General features: G+C 49.2%; 1 protein-coding gene across 1 annotated transcript in view; it reads left to right on the top strand.

The window, feature by feature from the left end:
* WDR25 (WD repeat domain 25) overlaps positions 1–22,024 on the top strand; it is a 92,366-nt gene that overhangs the window by 20,657 nt on the left and 49,685 nt on the right. Inside the window, exons 3-4 of the mRNA XM_077466812.1 lie at positions 10,362–10,509; positions 20,178–20,308. Of these exons, the coding sequence (XP_077322938.1) occupies positions 10,362–10,509; positions 20,178–20,308 (279 nt within the window). The remainder of the gene's footprint in view (positions 1–10,361; positions 10,510–20,177; positions 20,309–22,024) is intronic.

Below are 22,024 nucleotides of genomic sequence, written 5' to 3'. Positions count from 1 at the left end.
AGTGCCACATATTAGTGTCATCTGTCATCAGTGCCACATATTAGTGCCATCTGTCATCAGTTCCACGTGTCATCAGTGCCACGTATAAGTGTCATCATTGCCACGTATCAGTGCCATCTGTCATCAGTGTCACGTGTCATTGTCCTGGTGCTTCAAAAGTGTAATAAGTAGTCAACAAGTTAGATGTGTAATTTATGCTTCTAGAACATGTGATGGCGCTCCCTGCATGTTGGGCCTCTCTATGTGGCCAGGCTGTGAAAAAGTCCCACACATGTGGTATTGTAATACTCAGGAGGAGTAGCAGAATTTTTTGGGGGGTGTCATTTGTGGTATTCACATGCCACGTGAGAGAAATAACCTATTACAATGACAATTTTGTGGAGAAAAATAAAAAAAATGAAAAATCTTCATTTTGCAAAGAATTGTGGGAAAAAAATGACAACATCAAAAAGCTCACCATTCCTCTTAATAAATACCTTGGAATATCTACTTTCCAAAAAGGGGTCATTTGGGGGGTATTTGTACTTTCCTGACTTGTTCGGGTCACAAGAAGTGAGATCGGCCACCAGTACATCAGATGTGATCAATTTTGTGCGATTCGCACCACAGCTTGTAGACTCTATAACTTTCACAAAGACCAAATAATATCCACTAATTTGGGTTATTTTTACCAAAGATATGTAGCCGTATAAATTGTGGCCAAAATGTATGAAGAAAAATTAATAATTTGCATAATTCTGTCACAGAAACAAAGAAATATGCGTTTTTTTTCAAAATTTTCGGTCTTTTTTCATTTATAGCGCAAAAAATAAAAACCCCAGAGGTGATCAAATACCACCAAAAGAAAGCTCTATTTGTGGGAAAAAAAGGACACAAAAGTCATTTGGGTACAGTGTTGCATGACTGAGTAATTGTCATTCAAAGTGTGAGAGCACCGAAAGCTGAAAATTGGTCTGGGCAGGAAGGGTGTTTAAGTGCCCAGTAAGCAAGTGGTTATATAGAGAAGAATTCCCCCACACCTGGATAATATTATAGAGAAGAATTCCTCCACACCTGGACAATATTATAGAGAAGAATTCCTCCACACCTGGACAATATTATAGAGAAGAATTCCTCCACACCTGGACAATATTATAGAGAAGAATTCCTCCACACCTGGACAATATTATATAGAGAAGAATTCCTCCACACCTGGACAATATTATAGAGAAGAATTCCCCCACACCTGGACAATATTATAGAGAAGAATTCCCCCACACCTGGACAATATTATATAGAGAAGAATTCCCCCACACCTGGACAATATTATAGAGAAGAATTCCCCCACACCTGGACAATATTATAGAGAAGAATTCCTCCACACCTGGACAATATTATAGAGAAGAATTCCTCCACACCTGGACAATATTATAGAGAAGAATTCCCCCACACCTGGACAATATTATATAGAGAAGAATTCCCCCACACCTGGACAATATTATAGAGAAGAATTCCCCCACACCTGGACAATATTATAGAGAAGAATTCCTCCACACCTGGACAATATTATAGAGAAGAATTCCTCCACACCTGGACAATATTATAGAGAAGAATTCCCCCACACCTGGACAATATTATAGAGAAGAATTCCCCCACACCTGGACAATATTATATAGAGAAGAATTCCCCCACACCTGGACAATATTATAGAGAAGAATTCCCCCACACCTGGACAATATTATAGAGAAGAATTCCTCCACACCTGGACAATATTATAGAGAAGAATTCCTCCACACCTGGACAATATTATAGAGAAGAATTCCCCCACACCTGGACAATATTATAGAGAAGAATTCCTCCACACCTGGACAATATTATAGAGAAGAATTCCCCCACACCTGGACAATATTATATAGAGAAGAATTCCTCCACACCTGGACAATATTATATAGAGAAGAATTCCTCCACACCTGGACAATATTATAGAGAAGAATTCCTCCACACCTGGACAATATTATAGAGAAGAATTCCTCCACACCTGGACAATATTATAGAGAAGAATTCCTCCACACCTGGACAATATTATAGAGAAGAATTCCCCCACACCTGGACAATATTATAGAGAAGAATTCCCCCACACCTGGACAATATTATAGAGAAGAATTCCCCCACACCTGGACAATATTATAGAGAAGAATTCCTCCACACCTGGACAATATTATAGAGAAGAATTCCCCCACACCTGGACAATATTATAGAGAAGAATTCCTCCACACCTGGACAATATTATAGAGAAGAATTCCTCCACACCTGGACAATATTATAGAGAAGAATTCCCCTACACCTGGACAATATTATAGAGAAGAATTCCTCCACACCTGGACAATATTATAGAGAAGAATTCCTCCACACCTGGACAATATTATAGAGAAGAATTCCTCCACACCTGGACAATATTATATAGAGAAGAATTCCCCCACACCTGGACAATATTATAGAGAAGAATTCCCCCACACCTGGACAATATTATAGAGAAGAATTCCTCCACACCTGGACAATATTATAGAGAAGAATTCCTCCACACCTGGACAATATTATATAGAGAAGATTTCCCCCACACCTGGACAATATTATAGAGAAGAATTCCCCCACACCTGGACAATATTATAGAGAAGAATTCCTCCACACCTGGACAATATTATAGAGAAGAATTCCTCCACACCTGGACAATATTATATAGAGAAGATTTCCCCCACACCTGGACAATATTATAGAGAAGAATTCCTCCACACCTGGACAATATTATAGAGAAGAATTCCCCCACACCTGGACAATATTATAGAGAAGAATTCCTCCACACCTGGACAATATTATAGAGAAGAATTCCCCCACACCTGGACAATATTATAGAGAAGAATTCCTCCACACCTGGACAATATTATAGAGAAGAATTCCCCCACACCTGGACAATATTATAGAGAAGAATTCCTCCACACCTGGACAATATTATAGAGAAGAATTCCCCCACACCTGGACAATATTATAGAGAAGAATTCCTCCACACCTGGACAATATTATAGAGAAGATTTCCCCCACACCTGGACAATATTATAGAGAAGAATTCCCCCACACCTGGACAATATTATAGAGAAGAATTCCTCCACACCTGGACAATATTATAGAGAAGAATTCCTCCACACCTGGACAATATTATATAGAGAAGATTTCCCCCACACCTGGACAATATTATAGAGAAGAATTCCTCCACACCTGGACAATATTATAGAGAAGAATTCCCCCACACCTGGACAATATTATAGAGAAGAATTCCTCCACACCTGGACAATATTATAGAGAAGAATTCCCCCACACCTGGACAATATTATAGAGAAGAATTCCTCCACACCTGGACAATATTATAGAGAAGAATTCCCCCACACCTGGACAATATTATAGAGAAGAATTCCTCCACACCTGGACAATATTATAGAGAAGAATTCCCCCACACCTGGACAATATTATAGAGAAGAATTCCTCCACACCTGGACAATATTATAGAGAAGAATTCCTCCACACCTGGACAATATTATATAGAGAAGAATTCCCCCACACCTGGACAATATTATAGAGAAGAATTCCCCCACACCTGGACAATATTTATATAGAGAAGAATTCCTCCACACCTGGACAATATTATAAAGAAGAATTCCCCCACACCTGGACAATATTATAGAGAAGAATTCCTCCACACCTGGACAATATTATAGAGAAGAATTCCTCCACACCTGGACAATATTATAGAGAAGAATTCCTCCACACCTGGACAATATTATAGAGAAGAATTCCTCCACACCTGGACAATATTTATATAGAGAAGAATTCCTCCACACCTGGACAATATTATAGAGAAGAATTCCTCCACACCTGGACAATATTATAGAGAAGAATTCCTCCACACCTGGACAATATTATAGAGAAGAATTCCCCCACACCTGGACAATATTATAGAGAAGAATTCCCCCACACCTGGACAATATTATAGAGAAGAATTCCCCCACACCTGGACAATATTATAGAGAAGAATTCCTCCACACCTGGACAATATTATAGAGAAGAATTCCTCCACACCTGGACAATATTATAGAGAAGAATTCCCCCACACCTGGACAATATTATATAGAGAAGAATTCCCCCACACCTGGACAATATTATATAGAGAAGAATTCCCCCACACCTGGACAATATTATAGAGAAGAATTCCCCCACACCTGGACAATATTATAGAGAAGAATTCCTCCACACCTGGACAATATTATAGAGAAGAATTCCTCCACACCTGGACAATATTATAGAGAAGAATTCCTCCACACCTGGACAATATTATATAGAGAAGATTTCCCCCACACCTGGACAATATTTATATAGAGAAGAATTCCTCCACACCTGGACAATATTATAGAGAAGAATTCCTCCACACCTGGACAATATTATAGAGAAGAATTCCCCCACACCTGGACAATATTATATAGAGAAGAATTCCCCCACACCTGGACAATATTATATAGAGAAGAATTCCCCCACACCTGGACAATATTATAGAGAAGAATTCCTCCACACCTGGACAATATTATAGAGAAGAATTCCCCCACACCTGGACAATATTATATAGAGAAGAATTCCCCCACACCTGGACAATATTATATAGAGAAGAATTCCCCCACACCTGGACAATATTATATAGAGAAGAATTCCCCCACACCTGGACAATATTATAGAGAAGAATTCCCCCACACCTGGACAATATTATAGAGAAGAATTCCTCCACACCTGGACAATATTATAGAGAAGAATTCCTCCACACCTGGACAATATTATAGAGAAGAATTCCTCCACACCTGGACAATATTATATAGAGAAGATTTCCCCCACACCTGGACAATATTTATATAGAGAAGAATTCCTCCACACCTGGACAATATTATAGAGAAGAATTCCTCCACACCTGGACAATATTATAGAGAAGAATTCCCCCACACCTGGACAATATTATATAGAGAAGAATTCCTCCACACCTGGACAATATTATATAGAGAAGAATTCCCCCACACCTGGACAATATTATAGAGAAGAATTCCTCCACACCTGGACAATATTATAGAGAAGAATTCCTCCACACCTGGACAATATTATAGAGAAGAATTCCTCCACACCTGGACAATATTATAGAGAAGAATTCCTCCACACCTGGACAATATTATAGAGAAGAATTCCCCCACACCTGGACAATATTATATAGAGAAGATTTCCCCCACACCTGGACAATATTTATATAGAGAAGAATTCCTCCACACCTGGACAATATTATATAGAGAAGATTTCCCCCACACCTGGACAATATTTATATAGAGAAGAATTCCTCCACACCTGGACAATATTATAGAGAAGAATTCCTCCACACCTGGACAATATTATAGAGAAGAATTCCCCCACACCTGGACAATATTATAGAGAAGAATTCCTCCACACCTGGACAATATTATAGAGAAGAATTCCTCCACACCTGGACAATATTATAGAGAAGAATTCCCCCACACCTGGACAATATTATATAGAGAAGAATTCCTCCACACCTGGACAATATTATATAGAGAAGAATTCCCCCACACCTGGACAATATTATAGAGAAGAATTCCTCCACACCTGGACAATATTATAGAGAAGAATTCCTCCACACCTGGACAATATTATAGAGAAGAATTCCTCCACACCTGGACAATATTATAGAGAAGAATTCCTCCACACCTGGACAATATTATAGAGAAGAATTCCCCCACACCTGGACAATATTATATAGAGAAGAATTCCTCCACACCTGGACAATATTATAGAGAAGAATTCCTCCACACCTGGACAATATTATAGAGAAGAATTCCTCCACACCTGGACAATATTATAGAGAAGAATTCCTCCACACCTGGACAATATTATATAGAGAAGATTTCCCCCACACCTGGACAATATTATAGAGAAGAATTCCTCCACACCTGGACAATATTATAGAGAAGAATTCCCCCACACCTGGACAATATTATAGAGAAGAATTCCTCCACACCTGGACAATATTATAGAGAAGAATTCCTCCACACCTGGACAATATTATAGAGAAGAATTCCCCCACACCTGGACAATATTATAGAGAAGAATTCCCCCACACCTGGACAATATTATAGAGAAGAATTCCTCCACACCTGGACAATATTATAGAGAAGAATTCCTCCACACCTGGACAATATTATAGAGAAGAATTCCCCCACACCTGGACAATATTATAGAGAAGAATTCCTCCACACCTGGACAATATTATATAGAGAAGAATTCCCCCACACCTGGACAATATTATAGAGAAGAATTCCCCCACACCTGGACAATATTATAGAGAAGAATTCCCCCACACCTGGACAATATTATAGAGAAGAATTCCTCCACACCTGGACAATATTATAGAGAAGAATTCCTCCACACCTGGACAATATTATAGAGAAGAATTCCCCCACACCTGGACAATATTATAGAGAAGAATTCCTCCACACCTGGACAATATTATAGAGAAGAATTCCTCCACACCTGGACAATATTATAGAGAAGAATTCCCCCACACCTGGACAATATTATAGAGAAGAATTCCTCCACACCTGGACAATATTATAGAGAAGAATTCCTCCACACCTGGACAATATTATAGAGAAGAATTCCTCCACACCTGGACAATATTTATATAGAGAAGAATTCCTCCACACCTGGACAATATTATAGAGAAGAATTCCTCCACACCTGGACAATATTATAGAGAAGAATTCCCCCACACCTGGACAATATTATAGAGAAGAATTCCTCCACACCTGGACAATATTATAGAGAAGAATTCCTCCACACCTGGACAATATTATAGAGAAGAATTCCTCCACACCTGGACAATATTATAGAGAAGAATTCCCCCACACCTGGACAATATTATAGAGAAGAATTCCTCCCACACCTGGACAATATTATAGAGAAGAATTCCTCCACACCTGACAATATTATAGAGAAGAATTCCTCCACACCTGGACAATATTATATAGAGAAGAATTCCTCCACACCTGGACAATATTATATAGAGAAGAATTCCCCCACACCTGGACAATATTATAGAGAAGAATTCCCCCACACCTGGACAATATTATAGAGAAGAATTCCCCCACACCTGGACAATATTATAGAGAAGAATTCCTCCACACCTGGACAATATTATAGAGAAGAATTCCTCCACACCTGGACAATATTATAGAGAAGAATTCCTCCACACCTGGACAATATTATAGAGAAGAATTCCTCCACACCTGGACAATATTATAGAGAAGAATTCCTCCACACCTGGACAATATTATAGAGAAGAATTCCTCCACACCTGGACAATATTATAGAGAAGAATTCCTCCACACCTGGACAATATTATAGAGAAGAATTCCTCCACACCTGGACAATATTATAGAGAAGAATTCCCCCACACCTGGACAATATTATAGAGAAGAATTCCTCCACACCTGGACAATATTATAGAGAAGAATTCCTCCACACCTGGACAATATTATAGAGAAGAATTCCTCCACACCTGGACAATATTATAGAGAAGAATTCCCCCACACCTGGACAATATTATAGAGAAGAATTCCTCCACACCTGGACAATATTATAGAGAAGAATTCCTCCACACCTGGACAATATTATAGAGAAGAATTCCTCCACACCTGGACAATATTATATAGAGAAGAATTCCTCCACACCTGGACAATATTATATAGAGAAGAATTCCCCCACACCTGGACAATATTATAGAGAAGAATTCCCCCACACCTGGACAATATTATAGAGAAGAATTCCCCCACACCTGGACAATATTATAGAGAAGAATTCCTCCACACCTGGACAATATTATAGAGAAGAATTCCTCCACACCTGGACAATATTATAGAGAAGAATTCCTCCACACCTGGACAATATTATAGAGAAGAATTCCTCCACACCTGGACAATATTATAGAGAAGAATTCCTCCACACCTGGACAATATTATAGAGAAGAATTCCTCCACACCTGGACAATATTATAGAGAAGAATTCCTCCACACCTGGACAATATTATAGAGAAGAATTCCTCCACACCTGGACAATATTATATAGAGAAGAATTCCCCCACACCTGGACAATATTTATATAGAGAAGAATTCCTCCACACCTGGACAATATTTATTCCTTGGCCTTCATGATGCTGTTTATTCACTAAGGTTCTCTTACAAACCTCTGAGGGCTTCACAGAACAGCTGAATTTATACTGAGATTAAATGACACACAGGTGGACTCTAATTTCTAATTAGGTGACTTCTCAAGGCAATTGGTTCCTCTAGATTTTAGTTGGGGGTATCGGAGTAAACGGAGCTGAATACAAATGCCCCTCCCCCACACTTTTCACATATTTATTTGTATCATTTATCATTTTCCTTCCACTTCACAATTATGTGACACTTTGTGTTGGTCCATCACATAAAATACATTTATGTTTTTGGATGTAACAAGATGTGGGAAATATCACGGGGTATGAATACTTTTTCCAGGCACTGTATCCATGTCCTCCAGTCCCCGGGAGTTTATCTACAATGATCCGGCACCGAGGGGGGTAAATACTTTGGTCCAGCATGGGGCAGGTCCTGCAGATGTGGAGCATTAGAGCCTGTAGAGCAGAGCGGGGGTGTGGCCGGCCGGTGGGAACCGTCCACCAATGAGGAAGTGGAGACTGTGGCTGGTCCTCGGAGGTATATTGGGGGAGGATCGGGGCAGATTCCGAAAGAGGACCAACGTCTGGTAAGAGGCAGCTCTGGAGATCGGGAGAGGAATGCAGCCAAGTTCTTATTCTCTAACACAGCTATCCATTATTTATTATAAAGAGGAGTTTCACTTTAAGTGTTCCAAACAGATTGGGGGGACTGAGACCCCAGCGGGGGGGGGGGGGGTGTGGACTGAGACCCCGGGGGGGTGTGGACTGAGACCCCAGCGGGGGGGGGGTGTGGACTGAGACCCCAGCGGGGGGGGGTGTGGACTGAGACCCCAGCGGGGGGGGGGGGGTACTACGGGGGAGGGGAGCGTTCATCCCAGTCCAGGGGTCATTATTGCTGAACTTGCTTTTGATCAAACAATTCTTCATACGAACAATTTGTGCATTCCTCATCTTCTACTACCTGATGCTGATTGCGTTATCTTCTCCTAGGCACAAATCTCTTCCCTTTATTATTAAAAAGCCGTCCTGAGCTCCAGTCATTGACTCCACCCACACTGAGATGATGTCACCAGTCTGCTGCATGCAGGAGGAACCATTTCCTCAGTCTCCCCTCCCCCCATAGACTGTACATTGTAACTTTGTAGAAGTGGGAGGGGTCATTTCCTCAGTCTCCTCCCCCAGTGATCAGACTGTACATTGTAAATTTGTAGGGGAGAGGCAGCATCAGGGCTGATCTGTGTCAGACATTTGTTAAGAACTGCACATGCACCAGGATTTACATGATGATGACGTCTCAGGCCAGGAAGTGGATGGTGACCCCGGATGTGAGAAGTAATAAATGTCTGGTGGTGTCACACGGACACCTTGCCTCCCTCTGTACCCTTCCTGTGCTGGGAGTGCGGGGGATGGACGCCGTTGTCGGTCTCCCATAACAATCAGTTTTCACTCCTCAGCTTCTCGGCATCACCTCGGTTCCTCTGCGTACATTGATCAGCGATGTGAGGACTGAGCGATCTGTCATACGGGGGATGGGGGGGGGGTAGAACTTTGGCATCGGGGGTGGGGTAGTGATTAATAGCTCGGCATTCAGGGGCAATGAAGAATACATTTCTTGTTTTCTTCTGTATGCAGTAACAGCGGGTGCCGAGCGGAACGCGTCGAAGGGCTTTACAAATGGCAGGAAGTAAATCATTCTCATCTCTCTCACTCCCCCCCTCCACACTCTCTCTCTCTCCCCCACTTTCTCCTCTCCTCTCACTACCCTCTCTCGCCCCACTCTCTCTCTCCTCTCTCTCTCCCCCCCCCCTCTCTCTCTCTCTCTCCCCCTCTCACTCCCCCCTCTCTCTCTCTCCCCCCTCTCTCGCCCCTCCCTCTCTCTCCCCTCCCTCTCTCTCTCCCCCCCTCTCTCTCCCCCCTCTCTCTCCCCCCTCTCTCTCCCCCCTCTCTCTCCCCCCCCCCAGGACTGGTCACAATGTTGGGTTATCTATATGAGATTGTGTATTGATCTGCAGATAACGATGAACTGCCATTCCCCTGTGTGTGTTGCTCGATGATCTGATCGATATCTCTCTAGGTGTGGGACGGGGTGGACAGCGGGAAGTGTCTGCGCACAATCACAAGTCACCGGCTGGCGGTCCGAGACGCACAGTGGTCTTCCTGCGGCCAGAAGATTCTCACCGGCGGCTTTGACTCCACTTTACATTTAACTGACGTGGAAACAGGTCAGTCCAATTCACCGAATCCACCCAGAACAATGTGGAAGATGCGGTCCCCATTCCCCGATCCACCCATTCCCCGATCCGCCCATTCCCCGATCCGCCCATTTCCCCGATCCGCCCATTTCCCCGATCCGCCCATTTCCCCGACCCGCCCATTTCCCCGATCCGCCCATTTCCCCGACCCGCCCATTTCCCCGATCCGCCCATTCCCCGATCCGCCCATTCCCCGATCCGCCCATTCCCCGATCCGCCCATTTCCCGGATCCGCCCATTCCCCGACCCGCCTACATTCCCCGACCCTCCCATTCCCCGACCCTCCCATTCCCCGACCTTCCCATTCCCCGACCTTCCCATTCCCCGATCCGCCCATTCCCCGACCCTCCCATTCCCCGATCCTCCCATTCCTGGAATCCACCCAGAACAACTCGGAAGATGCGGTCCCCATTCCCTGATCCTCCCATTTCCCCGATCCTCCCATTTCCCCGACCCGCCCACATTTCCCGACCCTCCCATTCCTGGAATCCACCCAGAACAACCCGGAAGATGCGGTCCCCATTCCCCGATCCGCCCATTCCCCGATCTGCCCATTTCCCTGACCCGTCCATTTCCCCGACCCTCCGATTCCCCGATCCGCCCATTCCCTGATCCGCCCATTTCCCCGATCCGCCCATTCCCTGACCCGCCCACATTCCCTGACCCGCCTACATTCCCCGACCCTCCCATTCCCCGACCTTCCCATTCCCCGACCTTCCCATTCCCCGACCTTCCCATTCCCCGACCTTCCCATTCCCCGACCCTCCCATTCCCCGATCCTCCCATTCCTGGAATCCACCCAGAACAACTCGGGAGATGCGGTCCCCATTCCCCGATCCTCCCATTTCCCCGATCCTCCCATTTCCCCGACCCGCCCACATTTCCCGACCCTCCCATTCCTGGAATTCACCCAGAACAACCCAGGCCGCGTACACACGGGTGGACTGTTCGCCCAACTTTGTCCGCTGAACAGTGTTTCAGCCGACAGTCCGCTCGTGTGTGGGCTTCAGCGGACAGTTTCAGCGGACTGTTTGACGAACAAAGTCTTACGGAATTTCCGTAAAACTGTTCGCTGAAACTTGGTTTCAGCGGACAGTCCGCCCGTGTGTGTGCCAGTCCGCTGTACTTTCGAAATGAGCGGACTGTTCCCGCCCGGAGAAAAGTCTGCTCATTTCGAGCGCGTCTCCAGGTAGGCGGGGCCCGCGAAGGAGACGTCGCGGGCTCCGCCGCCTGGTATGGACTTAAAGGGGAACCCCAACGCCGAAAAAAATCGGCGTGGGGGTCCCCCCAAAGTCCACAACAGACCCTTGTCCGAGCACGCTACCCGGCCGGCCAGCAAAGGGGGGCGAGCGAGCGCGCCCCCCCTCCTGAGCCGTACCAGGCTGCGTGCCCTCAACATGGGGGGTGCCTTAGGGAAGGGGGGGCCGCGCGGCCCCCCCACCCCAAAGCACCTTGTCCCCATGTTGATGAGGACAAGGGCCTCTTCCCGACAACCCTGGCCGTTGGTTGTCGGGGTCTGCGGGCGGGGGGCTTATCGGAATCCGGGAGCCCCCTTTAATAAGGGGGCCCCCGGATACCGTCCCCCCACCCTATGTGAATGAGTATGGGGTACAATGTACCCCTACCCATTCACCTGTAAAATAAAAGTACCCAAAAAAAAACACAACACACGAGATAAAATATTTTATTGCACAGCTCCGGGGGTCTTCCGTCTTCGGGGGTCTTCTCGCCGGACTCCTCCGCTATCTTCTTGTAGCTCTTTTGCTAGCGAAGGAGTCCGGCTTTCTTCCTCCCCGCCGCCGGCCTCTTCTCCCGACTTCGGGGGTCTTGTCCCCCTCTTCGGTTCTTCTGCCGGGCCACCGCGCCTTCTTATAGCTCTTTTGCAGGCGGTGGCCCGGTCTTCTGTCGCCGCTGTCGCCGTCGCCTTCCGTTCTTCTTCTTCTTCTCCAGGAGATGTTGACACGTCGCTCTCTCCGGCCGGAATGCCAGAGCCGCGCTGAGCGGCCACTTATATAGTGACAATGGGGCGGTGTCACATGGTATATGTCACATGGGTTGGTCACATGGGTTGATGTCACATGGGGACTATGACATCGTAAGGGGGCGGGGTCACCATGTGACCAACCCATGTGACATATACCATGTGACACCGCCCCATTGTCACTATATAAGTGGCCGCGCAGCGCGGCTCTGGCATTCCGGCCGGAGAGAGCGACGTGTCAACATCTCCTGGAGAAGAAGAAGAAGAAGAAGAAGAAGAAGAACGGAAGGCGACGGCGACAGAAGACCGGGCCACCGCCTGCAAAAGAGCTATAAGAAGGCGCGGTGGCCCGGCAGAAGAACCGAAGAGGGGGACAAGACCCCCGTAGTCGGGAGAAGAGGCCGGCGCCGGGGAGGAAGAAAGCCGGACTCCTCCGCTAGCAAAAGAGCTACAAGAAGATAGCGGAGGAGTCCGGCGAGAAGACCCCCGAAGACGGAAGACCCCCGGAGCTTTGCAATAAAATATTTTATCTCGTGTGTTGTGTTTTTTTTTGGGTACTTTTATTTTACAGGTGAATGGGTAGGGGTACATTGTACCCCATACTCATTCACATAGGGTGGGGGGCCGGTATCCGGGGGCCCCCTTATTAAAGGGGGCTCCTGGATTCCGATAAGCCCCCCGCCCGCAGACCCCGACAACCAACGGCCAGGGTTGTCGGGAAGAGGCCCTTGTCCTCATCAACATGGGGACAAGGTGCTTTGGGGTGGGGGGGGGCCGCGCGGCCCCCCCTTCCCCAAGGCACCCCCCATGTTGAGGGCACGCGGCCTGGTACGGCTCAGGAGGGGGGGGGCGCGCTCGCTCGCCCCCCTTTCCTGGCCGGCCGGGTAGCGTGCTCGGACAAGGGTCTGTTGTGGACTTTGGGGGAACCCCCACGCCGATTTTTTTCGGCGTTGGGGTTCCCCTTTAAGCGCATTCCAGGCGGCAGACCCCGCGACGTCTCCGTCGCGGGCCCCGCCTACCTTGACACGCGCTCGAAATGAGCGGACTGTCCTCCTCGTGTGTGGGCGAGTCCGTTCATTTCAAAAGTTGCGCGGACTTAGTACGACGAACTTAGTCCGCTCAAAAAGTGCCGTGTGTGGGCAAGTTCGTTCATTCAAAAGTTTGAGCGGACTGTTTGACGAACTTAGTTTTCGGCAGACAGTCCGCCCGTGTGTACGCCGCCCCAGAAGATGCGGTCCCTATTCCCCGATCCGCCCATTTCTCGATCCGCCCATTCCCCGATCTGCACATTCTGCGATCCTCCTATTTCCCCGATCCGCCCATTCCCCGACCCTCCCATTCGCCAATCTGTACATTCCCCGATCCTCCCATTCCTGGAAGCCACCCAGAACAACGCGGAAGATGCGGTCCCCATTCCCCGATCCGCCCATTCCCCGATCCGCCCATTCCCCGATCCGCCCATTTCCCCGATCCGCCCATTCCCCGATCCGCCCATTTCCCCGATCCGCCCATTTCCCCGATCCTCCGATTCCCCGATCCTCCGATTCCCCGATCCGCCCATTCCCCGATCCGCCCATTTCCCCGATCCGCCCATTCCCCGATCCGCCCATTCCCCGATCCGCCCATTTCCCCGATCCTCCGATTCCCCGATCCTCCGATTCCCCGATCCGCCCATTCCCCGATCCGCCCATTTCCCCGATCCGCCCATTCCCGACCCGCCCACATTCCCCGACCCGCCTACATTCCCCGACCCTCCCATTCCCCGACCTTCCCATTCCCCGATCCGCCCATTCCCCGACCCTCCCATTCCCCGATCCTCCCATTCCTGGAATCCACCCAGAACAACTCGGAAGATGCGGTCCCCATTCCCCGATCCTCCCATTTCCCCGACCCGCCCACATTTCCCGACCCTCCCATTCCTGGAATCCACCCAGAACAACCCGGAAGATGCGGTCCCCGATCCGCCCATTCCCCGATCCGCCCATTCCCCGATCCGCCCATTTCCCCGATCCTCCCATTTCCCCGACCCGCCCATTCCCCGATCTGCACATTCTGCGATCCTCCTATTTCCCCGATCCGCCCATTCCCCGACCCTCCCATTCCCCAATCTGCACATTCCCCGATCCTCCCATTCCTGGAAGCCACCCAGAACAACGCGGAAGATGCGGTCCCCATTCCCCGATCCGCCCATTCCCCGATCCGCCCATTCCCTGATCCTCCCATTTCCCCGATCCTCCCATTTCCTCGACCCGCCCATTCCCCGATCTGCACATTCCGCGATCCTCCTATTTCCCCGATCCGCCCATTCCCCGATCCGCCCATTCCCCGATCCGCCCATTCCCCGATCCGCCCATTCCCTGTTCCGCCCATTCCCTGATCCTCCCATTTCCTTGACCCGCCCATGCCCCGATCTGCACATTCCGCGATCCTCCTATTTCCCCGATCCGCCCATTCCCCGATCCGCCCATTCCCTGATCCTCCCATTTCCCCGATCCTCCCATTTCCTCGACCCGCCCATTCCCCGATCTGCACATTCCGCGATCCTCCTATTTCCCCGATCCGCCCATTCTCAGACCCTCCCATTCCTCGATCTGCACATTCCCCGATCCTCCCATTCCTGGAATCCACCCAGAACAACGCGGAAGATGCGGTCCCCATTCCCCGATCAGCCCATTCCCCGATCAGCCCATTCCCCGATCAGCCCATTCCCCGATCCGCCCATTCCCTGATCCTCCCATTTCCCCGATCCTCCCATTTCCTCGACCCGCCCATTTCCCGATCTGCACATTCCACGATCCTCCCATTTCCCGACCCGCCCATTCCCCGATCTGCACATTCCACGATCCTCCCATTTCCCGACCCGCCCATTCCCCGATCTGCACATTCCGCGATCCTCCTATTTCCCCGATCCGCCCATTCCCAGACCCTCCCATTCCCCGATCTGCACATTCCCCAATCCTCCCATTCCTGAAATCCACCCAGAACAACGCGGAAGATGCAGTCCCCATTCCCCGATCCTCCCTTTTCCCGGATCCTCCCTTTTCCCGGATCCTCCCTTTTCCCGGATCCTCCCATTTCCCCGATCCTCCCATCCCCCGATCCGCCCATTCCCCGATCCTCCCATTTCCCCGATCCACCCACATTCCCCGACCCTCCCATTCCCCGATCCTCCCATTCCTGGAATCCACCCAGAACAACCCGGAAGATGCGGTCCCCATTCCTCGATCAGCACATTCCCCGATCAGCACATTCCCCGATTCGCCCATTCCCCGATCAGCACATTCCGCGATCCTCCTATTTCTCCGATCCGCCCATTCCCTGATCTGCACATTCCCCGATCCTCCCATTCCTGGAATCCACCCAGAACAATGCGAAAGATGCGGTCCCCATTCCCCGATCTGCACATTCCGCAATCCTCCTATTTCCCCGATCCGCCCATTCCCTTACCCTTCCATTCCCAGATCTGCACATTCCCCGATCTTCCCATTCCTGGAATCCACCCAGAACAACGCGGAAGATGCAGTCCCCATTCCCCGATCCGCCCATTCCCCGATCCGCCCATTCCCCGATCCGCCCATTCCCCGATCCGCCCATTCCCAGATCCTCCCATTCCCCGATCCGCCCATTCCCAGATCCTCCCATTCCCCGATCCGCCCATTTCCCGATCCGCCCATTTCCCCAATCCCCCCACATTCCCCGATCCTCCTATTTCCCCGATCCGCCCATTTCCCCAATCCCCCCACATTCCCCGATCCTCCTATTTCCCCGATCCGCCCATTCCCCGATCCGCCCATTCCCCGATCCGCCCATTCCCAGATCCTCCCATTCCCCGATCCGCCCATTTCCCGATCCGCCCATTTCCCCAATCCCCCCACATTCCCCGATCCTCCCATTCCCCCGATCCGCCCATTCACAATGCTTTGAAGGTTCCTGAGGAAAAAAAATTAAACAAATGTCAAATAATACATATTTTTTTTCTTTTCACCGGAAAATCTTCGGCATTTATTATTTTTGTAAAAGGTGAGCTTCTCCTTTAAGTGTGACACATAAATCAAATGGGGGGGGGAATATCTGAGTCAGTGAAATGTACCTGTAGGGAATTTCAGGATGTTTTAAAATAATATGGGGGAGGGGGAGGGGAGGGGGGGTATGATGTACATATTATAGGACTGAACTGGTCCTGAACTCTCCCCCTCATCTCTGATCACATCCAATTCTCCGCACACAATTACTGTCTCCATTTCTCCTCTTATAGAGTTCCCATCACTTCACCAATTACTGTCCTCTGAAGGGCCTCGTCTTCTGTGTCACTTTAATATCGGCCTTCAGAGGAGGGCGTGACGCCGCGCTCCATCCTCACCGTCATCCGCCAAGGTCTGCACACTACGATCAAATCCGTTCATCAGTGCTTCAAGTGGTTGTAAACCCCCCATGTGCCCCCTCTATATACCTCATCTATATACCCCCCTCTATATACCCCTCCATATATCTCCTCTATATACCCCTCTCTATGTAACCCCTCCAAATATCTCCTCTATATACCCCTCCATATACCCCCCTCTCTACCCCCTCTATGTACCCCCTCTATATGCCCCCCATATACCCCCCTCTATATACCTCCTCCATATACCCCTGCATATAACCCCCCTCTATATACCCCCTCTATATTCCCCCCATATACCCCCCTCTATATACCTCCTCCATATACCCCTGCATATAACCCCCCTCTATATACCACCTCTATATACCCCCTCTATATACCTCCTCCATATACCCCCTCTATATTCTTCCTCCATATACCCCTGCATATAACCCCCTCTATGTACTCCCTCTATGTACTCCCTCTATGTACTCCCTCTATATACCCCCTCTATATACCCCCTCTATATACCCCTCCATATACCCCCCTCTATCTACCTCCTCCATATACCCCTGCATATAACCCCCTCTATGTACCCCCTCTATATACCCCCCTATATACCCTTCCACCCCCCTCTATATACCTCCTCCTTATATCTCCCCATGTACCCCCTTCATATACCCCTGCATATACCACCACTCTATATACCCCCTTCATATACCCCTCCACCCCCCTCTATATACCTCCTCCATATACCCCTTCATATAACCCTGCATATACCCCCCCTCTATATACCCCTTCACCCCCCACCCCCTATATATGTCCTCCACACCCCTCTATATACCTCCTTCATATACCCTTCCACCTCCCCTCTATATACCTCCTCCATATACCCCACCATGTACCCCCTTCATATATTCCTCCATCCCCCCTCTATATAGCACTCCATATAGTGCTCCCTCTCCATACTCCTCTCCAAATACACGCTCTCATAGGGAAACATGTACTGTTAAGGATGTCCATCACCTTCTGTGTGCTGGAGATGAGGGGGGGGGGATCTCCTGGGATTGTATGGTGTCCCCGTAGACTGTTGGAAGTGACTCATACAGCGGAGGGGGAGGAGGGGGCAGCAGGAGATTTATGCAGCGCAAGGGGCAGGAGGAGACTCATGCAGTGGAGGGAGGGGGCAGGAGGAGACTCGTACAGCGGAGAGAGAGGAGGGGGCAGGAGGAGACTCATGCAGGGGGGGGAGGGGGCAGGAGGAGACTCATGCAGAGGAGGGGGGGCGGGAGGAGGGGGCAGGAGGAGACTCATGCAGCGGAGGGGGCAGGAGGAGACTCATGCAGCGGAGGGAGAGGAGGGGGCAGGAGGAGACTCATGCAGCGAAGGGGGCAGGAGGAGACTCATGCAGCGGAGGGAGAGGAGGGGGCAGGAGGAGACTCATGCAGCGAAGGGGGCAGGAGGAGACTCATGCAGCGGAGGGGGGGGGACAGGAGGACACTCATGCAACGGAGGGGGGGGCAGGAGGTGACTCACGAAGAGGAGGGGGGGAGGGGGCAGGAGGAGACTCATGCAGCGGAGGGGGGAGGGGGCAGGAGGAGACTCATGCGGGGGAGGGGGCAGGAGGAGACTCATGCAGCGGAGGGAGAGGAGGGGGCAGGAGGAGACTCATTTAGCGGAGGGGTAGGTGGGGGCAGGAGGAGACTCATTTAGCGGAGGGGGAGGTGGGGGCAGGAGGAGACTCATAGAGAGGAGGGGGCAGGAGGAGACTCATGCAGCGGCGGGAGAGAAGGGGGCAAGAGGAGACTCATACAGCGGAGGGAGAGGAGGGGGCAGGAGGAGACTCATGTAGAGGGGGGGGGGCAGGAGGAGACTCATGCAGCGGAGGGGGGGGCAGGAGGAGACTCATGCAGAGGGGGGGGAGGGGGCAGGAGGAGACTCATGCAGTGGGGGGGAGGGAGAAAGGAGGAGACTCATGTAGGGGGGGGGGCAGGAGGAGACTCATGTAGCGGAGGGGGGGGGGGGGAGGCAGCAGACAGAAATGGCACTCAGTGCTCTGGACTGAGGCAAACACACACTATAGAGGGATGTGCTTTGTTCAGATTTCATGTCTGAGGTTTAGAAACACTTTAATGATGTTTCCTATTTTGTACAGTAACCCCTCCCCTCCCCTCCCCCCCCCCCCCGCCCGGCGAGGGTCACCTATAGATGGCGGCGTGGTGTGGATCCCATTAGGGAGATTCTCTGTAACTGTCACCGGGAAATTGATGGGTGAATCCATGATTGGGAGTTACTATCAGGAATATGGGGGGGGGGATCCTCCAATGGGGACGCTGGTTCCATGACAACTGAGGGGAGAGATCCGCCCACTTCCTGTGGGGTCTGCAGGACAGGAAGTGAAGGGAAGTCACTTTCTCTAGAGGAAGATGTGATGTGTCATCTTCTAGGATTGTGTGATCGGGTCTCGCAGTGTATCTACCAACCTGCCCCGCCTAATGCATTCCGGGTGCCAGGGGGCGGGTCGTGTCTGTAAAGCGGACAGATGGGGTCACACCAAACCCACCCCGCAGACATGCCTGCCCTTCTCCCTCCCTTCCCCAGCCCTTCTCCGGCCCTTCTCCCTCCCTTCCCCAGCCCTTATCCCGCCCTTCCCCCGCCCTTCTCCGGCCTTTCTCCAGCCCTTCCCCCGCCCTTATCCCGCCCTTCCCCTGCCCTTATCCTTCCCTTCCCCTGCCCTTATCCTTCCCTTCCCCCGCCCTTCTCCAGCCCTTCCCCCGCCCTTCTCCCGCTCTCTCGAGATGGCACGGAACGCGTCGCTTCCAGTGGAAGTTGTAATTAGCGCTGGAAACATTGATAACATCGCAGTGCGCACGCCGATCGTTTACGCAGACACGTGCGTTTTTTTTTTTTTTTTCCTCCCAGCTGTCGGAGAGTTTTGACAAAGGTTTTGTTAATAAAATTTTGTGTCTTACTGGTGGCAATAATTCCATATATAATTACATCTTAAACCGCATCCCCATGGTAACCACCGCCCTCCCCTCCCCCGGCTTAATATCTCAACATTATTTTCCGTGGGGAAATTAAAATGCGTTCTTTCACATGTTTCATGTCGTGTATTAGAAAGGAGAATAATTACAATTTGCTGATGATTATTTCGCAGGACGCAGAGCGGGACCCCTAATTTACACGCGTCCCCCCCTCCCCCCCCCCATGTGGTGATTATAGGGGCGGGGCAATCCATCATTTCTCACTATTTTTACTGATAACTTATCAGGCGATTGTTTTCTCTTTCTTTAGGAAAAGACCTTCTGAGCGCAAACAATGAATGGAAGATTGGCGCAGTCAAGTTTCACCCAATTGACCCGAATCTTTTCATATGTGGGGGGTTCTCGCCGACCGTGAAGGCGTGGGATGCCAGGATGAACAAGGTGGGTGTACGTGGGAGTATATACAGCCAGTGGCTGGTGTGTGTATATACCGTGTGGAGATATATATATATACACAGCTGTGCTCATAAGTTTACACACCCTGGTGGCAGAATTGATGATTTCCATTTTTCAGAGAATATGAATGATAACACAAGACCTTTCCTCTCACTCGTGGTCAGTGATTGGCTGAAGCTATTATTATCAATCATCTGTATTTACTCTTTTTATATCGCAACAGAAACTACCCAAATGCCCCTGATCAAAAGTTTACATACCCCGGTGATTTGAGCCTGATCACATGCACACAAGGTGACACAAAGGGGTTTGAATGGCTATCGGGCTACTTTCACACCGCGCTTTAGTCGCTACATCGCTAAAAATAGAGCCTGTAAAGCGCCTCTCCTGTCTCCCCGGTGTGAGAGCCCCGAGTGCTTTCACACTGGGCGGTGCGCTGGCAGGACGGTAAAAAAAAGTCTTTGCAGTGCTGTAAAAGTGATTTATACGCCGCTCCTAAAGTGCCCCTTCCCATTGAAAACTATGGGGCAGCGCCAGCAAAGGTAGTCAAGGTCCCCATCCTCACCTGTGATCTGTTTGTAATTATTGTGTGTATTTAAATGGTCAATGAGTTTCTGGACTCCTGACAGACCCTTGCATCTTTCATCCAGTGCTGCACTGACCTCTCTGGATTCTGAGTCATGGGGGAAAGCAGAAGAATTGTCAAAGGATCTGCGGGAAAAGGTAGTTGGACTGTATAAAACAGGAAAGAGATATAAAAAGATATCCAAGGAATTGATAATTCCAATCAGCAGTGTTCAGACTCTCATCAAGAAGTGGAAAATTAGGGGTTCTGGTGAAACCAAACCGCGGTCAGGTAGACCAACTAAAATTTCAGCCACAACTGCCAGGAAAATTGTTCGGGATGCAAAAAAAAATCCTACAAATACCTTCAGGTGAAATACAGGACTGTCTGAAAACGTGTGGTGTGGATGTTTCAAGATGCACAATAAGGAGGCACTTGAAGAAAGATGGGCGGCATGGCCGAGTCTCCAGAAGAAGCCATTACTACACAAATGCCACAAAGTATCCGTTTACAATACACCAAACAGCACCGAGACAAGACTCCAACCTTCCGCCACAAAGTCATTTGGAGGGATGAGACCAATTGAGCTTTTTGGCCACAACCATAAACTCTACATTTGGAGAGGAGACAACAAGGTCTATGATGAAAGGTCCACCATCCCTACTGTGAAACACGGCGGTGGGTCGCTGATGTTTTGGGGATGTGTGAGATACAAAGACGCAGGAAATTTGGTCAATATTGATGACAAGATAAATGCAGAATGTTATCAAATAATACTGGAGGAACATTTCATTCCTCAGCCAGGAAGCTGTGCATGGGAGGTACTTGGACCTTCCAACATGACAATGATCCAAACACAAGACCAAGTCGTCCCGTCATTGGCTACAGCAGAATAAAGTGAAGGTTCTGGATTGGTCATCTCAGTCTCCTGACCTCGATATCATTGGGCCCCTCTGGGGAGATCTCAGACGTGCCGTTCATGGAAGACACATCGAGAATTTCCAGGAACTGGAGGACTTTTACCAAGAGGAACATCTGAGAAGATAAAGAGCCTCGTCCACAAATACCACAGAAGACTCCAAGGGGGCAATACACGGTATTAGGAACCGGGGTGTGTAAACTTTTCATCAGGGGCA

The sequence above is a fragment of the Lithobates pipiens genome, unplaced genomic scaffold, assembly GCF_037356315.1.
Source record: "Lithobates pipiens isolate NorthernLeopardFrog02 unplaced genomic scaffold, aLitPip1_a1.2 Scaffold_37, whole genome shotgun sequence".
NCBI classification, from domain to species: Eukaryota; Metazoa; Chordata; class Amphibia; order Anura; family Ranidae; genus Lithobates; species Lithobates pipiens.
The sequence above is the reverse complement of the archived record's forward strand: the minus strand, read 5'-3'. Positions and strand labels throughout refer to the sequence as shown.